Source organism: Trachymyrmex septentrionalis, unplaced genomic scaffold (genome assembly GCF_001594115.1).
Source record: "Trachymyrmex septentrionalis isolate Tsep2-gDNA-1 unplaced genomic scaffold, Tsep1.0 scaffold115, whole genome shotgun sequence".
NCBI classification, from domain to species: Eukaryota; Metazoa; Arthropoda; class Insecta; order Hymenoptera; family Formicidae; genus Trachymyrmex; species Trachymyrmex septentrionalis.
This window is the reverse complement of record NW_017304279.1, coordinates 199,722-208,466: the sequence shown is the minus strand read 5'-3', so window position 1 is coordinate 208,466 and position 8,745 is coordinate 199,722. Positions and strand designations below refer to the sequence as shown.

Sequence of the window (8,745 nt, the reverse complement as noted above, 5' to 3'; positions counted from 1 at the left end):
ACTTTCCGATTGACCTAATAGTAAATTAAATGCGTATTTGTATATAGTAGCCTCTGATGATCCGATAAATTTTCGCCATTTCCTCGAGTTCAATTTATTCCCAAATTTTGAGTTATTTCTGCGGTTCCTTTTTTACATCTAATCATGAGAACGTTTTAGAAGGCATTTTCGTGTTGGACGCAATGTTTCGAGTTAACTTTGAAAAACTATAACAAGGCTCCGTGCAGTCCTATACAAACGGGATATAAGTTCCATCTTTTGTTCGGAACATAAATCTTACCGAAGTTACGGCGAACTCACTCATTGTAGGTACTCTCTAAATCTGAAAGTGGATAATCACTGATATCAGTGCCAAATATGACATTGGTAATCAGTGAATGAAATGTGAGATCTCTAACCTAGCTAACTTTTATTATGTGATGTAACTAATCTTGTTTTATAGTGTATAAATACAATAAATGTAGTATTAAAGATTGAAATTGACATGCAAATATCATTATTTTAAGTATATAATGCTCAAACTAGCTTTCTTTCTTAGTGTTCCTTCTAACAAGGCACAATTCATCATATCATCCTTATTTCACATGGGCGAACAACAATGTAGCAATACACTATCATCTATAGAATCTATATCTTATAGAATAACCTCATGTTATAGAATACAAGGAAATCACATAAAAAATTTTTTTCCGGACAATTTCACGAAAAGTCATTTTCCTACATTTCTTTTGGAAATTTCTAGTTATTTGTTGTATTTTCATTAAAAAACCTATATGAAATTATTATCAAATAATACATAACAATTTGTTTCGTTAATCTATATCTTCGGGAAGTTGCAGTGCCAATTTAAAAAAACGTGGCGCTTATGACCCGGATTTATTCTATTTTTATATATATATTTGATTATAATAATACATTTTATTTGATATGTGTACTGATTTTCGATTTGTATTTTTTTGAATTAAAAATGGAAGATTAGGGCAAGTTGTTACACTTCAAATTGACTATCTAGTTAAAGGTGTACTTGAAGCAATGTATAGATTTTCATTAATTTAAATGTATACATTAGTACGAAAAGAAATGCTAATCAAAAATTGTAACTTGCCCCGGTCTCCCCTATATGACCGGAAAATTATCTAAATATGATTGGAAATTTTCAAGTAAACAGCTGGTGAAGGGGCGATTAGAAAAGCACTGATTCATGGGCTCTCTCAAAGAGATGAATATTATAATTAGATCGCGTAGCTGCAAATGCAGAGTATAGTAAAAGACCACTATTTTATTTATGCGTTTGTCGTACGACAAATTTTTCAAAGCTGTTGATTGGCTATATAGAATAGAGGATCTCTCTGTCCTGCATACATTTGTCGTACTACAAAACTGTACAAATGAAGTAGCGGCCATAGAGTACCTCAAATAAGAGCTAGTATTCATAATCAGATCTTATATTCAAGACCGTCTTAAATACGGTCTTAAGAAGTTACAAATCAATCAGAAGGCCGCATTAGTGTCTTAAGATATTATTTAAGATAGTTTTGAAATAAGAATCGAGTATGAATGTCAGCCGTAGTGCGGACAGAGCGCGAATAACAAAGCAAAACCGGAAATGAGTTTGTGTAATAATCTGCTACACAGCCAGGCATTGTAACTTGACAAATTCATGTCTTCATTTCATTAAAATGATATATTCCAATACGATCCTTCACCATTCACTTATACTTTTCATTTATATTTTATCTTAAAAAAACAACAATTTTATAAACGTTTGTATAACATGATTATTTAACCCACTCCTAAAAAATGTTTTTAAAGCGATCTTAAATGGTTTTAAAATAACCATTCCTAAACATTTTATGAACATTGCTATTCTACTTGGGTACAGAGGAAACTGATCTCGGTATTAAAGATAAGTAAATTTCATACAGCAGTATACTAAAAAAATCACTTTGTCACAAAATATTGTATATTATATTATTTCAAAATATTCCGTATGTATTTCATGGCACTAATAAATTCAAGATATTTTTATTAATTAATACGGCAATTTACAAAAGAATTTTGAAGAATTGAAAATTTCGAATCTCATATTATATAAATCTTTACTTAACTGCAGGTTGCCATAAAACTTATAAATTGACGTCCATACCTTGGGGGCGTTCGGCATATCAATATAGAGTCAAATTTCACGAACTGTCTGATAATTAATCTGATACTATAATGAACAGAATTAGTTCAATTAGAGTCGTTGATTTGTAACGATCAATATGAGAATATTCAACGTGTTCGGATTCCTTGGTATCTTTTGCATCAGTTATGAACAATCTTGTACGTAAGTAATAAACTAAATTAAGATAGAACTATTTGCGCAATATTAAGTATTTTTAAGTTCAATAATATTTACGTTATTGATATTTTTTTAATAATTTTAATAAATATTACAATTTTATCGTCTCATAAATCATTTTTGTAAAAAATAATATTTAAATTACATAATTTTATTTAATTCAAATACTATTTTTTGTTAGATATACATATTTGTAAATTTTAAATTAATGAGTATCTCTAATGTTTTCATAGATGCTTTTGCTTTTTCGATCGATTTAATAAATAAAATGAATACATGGAAATGCAAGAAATTGGAACAGTCTTCGCCATTAATGCGCCTTAAAAATCATCTCTTTTGCGATTATGATAATACTGTTCATCCGAATTATCCTAAAACAACTAATGTTACTATGCACTTAATGCCGAAGTTAATAAATTTCGTAAGTATATAGTTATGAAGATGTTACAATATGTAAATTAACAAATTAATTTAAAAAAATGGAATAAAAATTATAATAAGCTAAAAGTTATCCTCTAAATAAATAATTTATAGAAACTTTGTAAATTTTACTTCTCTTTCTTGATATTAAACATATTTTTTAACAAAAAAGCTTTTACTGTTGTCACGTAAAACGTTAATTTTGATAACATTTAATTTTTCTCTAATATTTGACAACATTATACTATTTAATATATTGCGATGATTAAAAATAATTAAATAATTTTATTTACAGCAAGAAGAAGGTAAACTATCTTTGCACAGCTGGATGTCACTTGTGAGTGTATCTTTTTTTTTTGACATAGGCTTGTTCTTTTTGACTGAACTTTTGCACCAGTTCATCTTTCTTCCTCTTCTTTCCTCCTGGAGAGGAAAGGAAGAAAAGTAAACTGGTGCAAAAGTTCAACTAAAAACAACAGGCCTTATATCTCAATTTGTTCTAACACAGTAAAATAATTGATATTTTATTATACAATATTTCACAGGCTTGGACGGACTCACAACTTACTTGGATACCGAGCGATTACGACGGGATTACCTTTATTCATGTGAAAAGCTGGCGGATCTGGATGCCCAGTCTATACGTCAATGATTCGTAAATTAACTTTTAAATTAAAAATTAATTCTGTCCTTTCTATAGATCGTTAAATCAATTTTTTCGATTGTTTTAGCGGTGAAATGTCGAATGACCAATATAAACAACCTATAACAGAATGCTTGCTCTTCAACTCGGGCTCTGTTAGTTGTGTGCCTGCGGTGAAATTTATTTCTAAATGCAATGTCGATTATACTTATTGGCCTTATGATAAACATCAATGTAGCGTCACGTTTCTTTTGTGGATGCATCCAGGAGAAGAAGTCAATTTGTTGATAGCTGGAAATGGGGTGTGTTCTTTAGTTAAAAATTATTTAATTCCTTAATTATTTGTAATTCTGACCGAAATTTTTACCGAAACTGAAAACGAACACTCATTATGTATGTATGTGTTTCAGTTTGGGCTGAAACTACTTGTATATATAGCTCTTCTTTATAGATATTAATTTTAATATTGTAATTATTTTTGTACAGTACTTATCTACATAGAAAACATTACTATTTTATTAAAAAAAAAGAATAGAATATTTAATCGCGTCCACTATTGATTGTAAATATTTTTATTGTAAAAAAAATAATATTCTTTGCAGATTTCTATGAGCGACTACACGAATGATACGAAGTGGGATTTCAAATTTACAAGTGCGGAAGCCACAAAATTTAAGTGCTGTCCGAACGATACATTCCCAAGGCTCAATTATAACTTCTTATTGATACGCCATCACGGCAAACATCACTTAACTATTATTTTACCGGCTATCGGTAAATAATTGCTTGCAAAGTAGAAATGCAGGAAATAATTAATATTAAGCATGATACATTTCTTTTCAGCTTTGATACTATTCACTTTAATAGTGCTCTGCCTCGACTTAAAATCGGTTGAACGAATGACGGTGGCAAGTGTGAATTTTATTTGTCATTTACTCAGCATATACTTTTTGTTTTGGATTCTACCATTCAATCATGTTAATCCCCCAAATATATGTAAGTAATAAAATCTTTAATAACATCATCAAAGTATAAAATATGTAAAGAATATATATTCTCTAATTTCAACAAACTTTTTTTATAACGATTACGAATATTTATTTCGAACATTAGATTAATTAGAATCTGAATAATTTTTAATTTTCTGATTAATTGTATGCTCAGAATAATGGATTACTTAAAAAGTAATTATACTATTACTGTAATCCAAAATATTTTTCGATTTAATTTGTTGAAAGTATAAAATATAAGATTACATATGTATATTAACTAAAATTAAAATTTATATTCAAAAATTTACAATATATCGTAAATGTCGAAGAATAAGCATTAAAACCAATCATAAAAAACATAGTTTTAATTATACAATAAATATTATTTAACAAATGAGCAAATTATTAACAAATTTATATATTTTATGTTTCATCTTGCAGTGTTATTTTATCATGAATCCTTAGCATTGGCAACATTCGCTATGATACTGACGGCGATGTTACGCAAACTGGAAGACATGAGCACACAGACACCAAGTTGGATCTTGTTCATTACGACATTGGTTTTAAGCAACAAGGTTGGACGTTTTCTGATTCTCAAAAACGACAAGTCCAAAATTGATAGAGATGTAGAGACTGAAGAAAGTTCAGATGTTACAGAATCTGAAATAAGCCTAAAGGAATTGTCCTGGAAATATTTTGCTACTATTATTGACTGGATATCTTTCTTTTGTGTGATTTTTACTTATATAATTATCTTGATTATTTTAATGCCTGTGGATTAATTTGTGATAAAGAATAAAATTATTTTGATGCGTGTATCTCTTATGTTATTACCTTAATTATTTTTTGTCGACAAAAATTTAAATTTATAGGTTTATTGAAGATTGTTAACGTCAAATAATTTTTATTTTTGTTTGTTTAATTTGTATTTATTTAAATAGAGATTAATTCACAAAATAGAGATTAAGTTTATCTTAAGAATTAAGTATATCTTAATTTGTTTAAACTTATGTATTTTAAAATAACGGATGTGTGTATGGAATGTTACACTACTCGTTCATATATATTATCATTAAATTGATGCACATATTGCATAGATATACAATATGATATTAATGAAATTATCACACCTCCGTTATTTCAATGAAAATGTTAATTCATCATTTACCAATCCGATGCGCAACAGCGGAATTGTACCTGCAACGTATCTACGATGATTCTGTAATAAATAAATATAAAATTCAAATTAAATCCGATAGAAAAATAATCATTGCACAAAAAAATAATTATTAAACAAACGTATGCAAAGTTTTCTATAAAATAATTATGTAGTTTTTAAAACATAATTTATAAACATTAATTTATTTTATTTATTATTTAATTACAGATATTCATGAAAGTAATTACATCTATATTTTCTAAAAATCTTATCTTAAAACAATAATAAGTTTTTATGAAACTTTCAAACAATTTAAAGTAATTCTTTTTTCTAATTATTATTTTTAAATTATTGTAAAATAAAATAATTCAAGAATAAACAAGAAAAAGATTAATTTTACACAAGTAAAAAATAATATTTATCGCACACCATGCTCCACCGATGCCCAATGTCTTTTCCAGACCTTTTCCTCCCTTCAGAACTAGGTTGTCATTTCGCACAGTACATTTGTGAACAATATACGATAATCGCGGGCGAACTAATTATTATTTGAACAGCACTTCCGAAATAACGCACGACGCGACAAACGTGACGATTGCAGTTCATTTTCAATTAAATTGGTGAATAGTAGTTAATTTCGCCGTCATTAGATTTTTACACGAAGAAAATAATTTTTGCTTATGTGTCTAAAAATTTAGTTACAGATATAATTTAAATAGATCCGAAATTTTTTTTAATATTTTGGAAAAACTATTCTTTCGTGTATATCCGTGGAATACTAAGGGCTACCACTTTGTCAAGATCGTACTTTTATGAGAGGAAAGATATATTCTAAAATATAATGTACAAAATTATCTGTTATTATACAATCGATTTATTTTTAAGAATAAAAATCAAACGCACATCAGTTCGTTACTATTGCGAAACAAATTTAGAACAGATAGACGAAATGAATCTCTTATAACTTATAATTTGTGTATTATAAAATATGTATTATAATATTTGAAAAACATAAATCGAATAGCTCACAAATTAATAAGAAAGAAAACATATCTTCTATTATCGGCTTATTATTATTGCTGGCAAAAGATCATAAAGTTACGTTGGATTTTTATACGCACATAACGAAGGATAAAAACAAAAAAACCAATTAAATTGTTTTTAATTAGTTTTATTATATAAACTGCATGAGAAAATCACTTATATGAGAATATGAATCGCGTTATTTGTATAAGGATATTTATTATAATGTTATGTTCTTATAACTTTTTAAATATCATTTAACTAATTTCAAAATATAATTGAGAATTATACTCAAAGAAAAATTTTATGTTAATGTCACGTCCGAGAATAAGACTTAAGGAAATGCGTGAACGGGAGTGAAGCGTGTGGAATGAGCCTTAGCCTTGACAACCACGAGAGTTTATGTTGCGGTTGCCAAATTTAATTATTGTTCAAATATTTAGATTGATAATCGTAACTTTGATTCAACTCTACTGCTGTCACGAATCTTATTATATTAATATATATTGCATGTTAGCAGACATGTAGCGTCGCTTAACGGATTACAAATTTTTGCTAAACTAAATATGGCACAAACATATTTGCAACTACCAGATGAAAAACGGCAGAGACTCAAGCGATAGTGACTCACAAGGGAATCTTCGAAGTAAACAGACTGCAATTCGGAATAAGTACGGCACCACAATTATTCCAGAAATTAGTCGACACATCCTAACTTCAATTCCAGAAGTATTTCCATATTATGACGACATATTGATTGGTGCGTCTTCAGAACAAGAACTCTACAATCGAGTTCGAGAAGTTTTTTTTAACAAGGTTTAGAAACAACGGGCTCAAATTAAAATCAGATAAGTGTGTTACCGGAGTTAAATCAATAGATTTTTTGGGATATTACATCAACAATTAAGGAATACAACTCACTAGAAAGAAAGTGAGAGATATCCAATAGGCCCCGAAGCGTCAAAACAAGAACTTCAGTCAGTTATAGGTTTAATAAATTTTTATCATTCCTTCCTGAAAAGCAAAGCTACGAATCGCTTCACCGACTTCTGGACAAGAATATACCATGGCACTAAGACAAGGTGCACAACAAAACATTTAATGCCACTAAAGAGCTGCTTACATCCAATACACTTCTAACATACTACGATAACAATAAGAAATTAATATTGTCATGCGTCATCTTGGGGAATAGGTGCAATTCTGCTCCACGAGGTGGAAGGCTCAACCAAACCTATAGTACACCACTCCAAGCCTCTTTCGGCAGAGCGGAATTATTCAGTTGGATAAGGAAGCATTAACTATTGTTACAGAGATCAAGAAATTTCATAATTACCTAAACCGTCATCGAAACGAATCATGAACCTTTGCTAAAATTGTTAGGAGAAAAAACACCGGCTTTAAGATATTTGGAAATTGGCTCGTACAATTTCAATCATAATTTGAAGAAATGAATTTAGAAGATTTTAAAAATTAGAAAATTCTGATTTATTATAAAAATTCAAAGAGAACTTTATAAAAAAAATTTATGTTCGAGCAATTTTAGTCGATCGAAAGTCTCAAATAAGATTTTTGTACAACAATTTACTTAGTGTTTCGCTAAGTAAATTTTTGGAAACAGCGGAGAATTACTAAGTACTTATTGTTTGCTCGGAAATAATCTAAATACAGAAGTTATTCTGCGAACCAGACTTTAAGGATGTCCGTAAGATAAGTTCGCGCCGAGTCCTGCGAGGACCCGTCTATGTACATCTAAAGGGATAGGAGAAGCTTGGGCAGCGCGGACGTGTTAAGGTTGAGAAGAAAAAATGACACAATTAAAATTGAGATCAGAAATCATTTTTATTCTCATAAATCTCTTAAAGGACTTAACTTTGAAATTTAAAAAATTAAAAAACTTGAACATAGTATGTCGTTTTAGTTAAAACATAAAAAAAGAGAAATGATCCGCTTTGTCCAATTCCCCTGGGCAAAGCAAATGGATCACTCAAGCAATTCAAATAAAATTAAAAAAATTAGAATCAATCTTGGCAATCGTCACAAAAGTAGCTACCAAATCCTCTATGTAGTGCAGCTTTATGGTAGTGTAGTGCAGCTAAATGTACGTAATGAACTTATTAGTAAAATATATCTATTGTATATATATATATATATATATATA

General features: G+C 29.0%; 1 protein-coding gene across 1 annotated transcript; it reads left to right on the top strand.

Moving 5' to 3' along the window:
* Positions 1–2,264: 2,264 nt before the first annotated feature.
* LOC108753818 (neuronal acetylcholine receptor subunit alpha-5-like) lies at positions 2,265–5,184 on the top strand. The gene is made up of 8 exons (XM_018495738.1): positions 2,265–2,325; positions 2,578–2,765; positions 3,060–3,101; positions 3,310–3,419; positions 3,496–3,709; positions 4,010–4,181; positions 4,251–4,403; positions 4,841–5,184. The coding sequence occupies exons 1-8, from the start codon at positions 2,265–2,267 to the stop codon at positions 5,182–5,184; spliced, it is 1,284 nt and encodes a 427-aa protein (XP_018351240.1).
* The last annotated feature ends 3,561 nt before the right edge of the window (positions 5,185–8,745 follow it).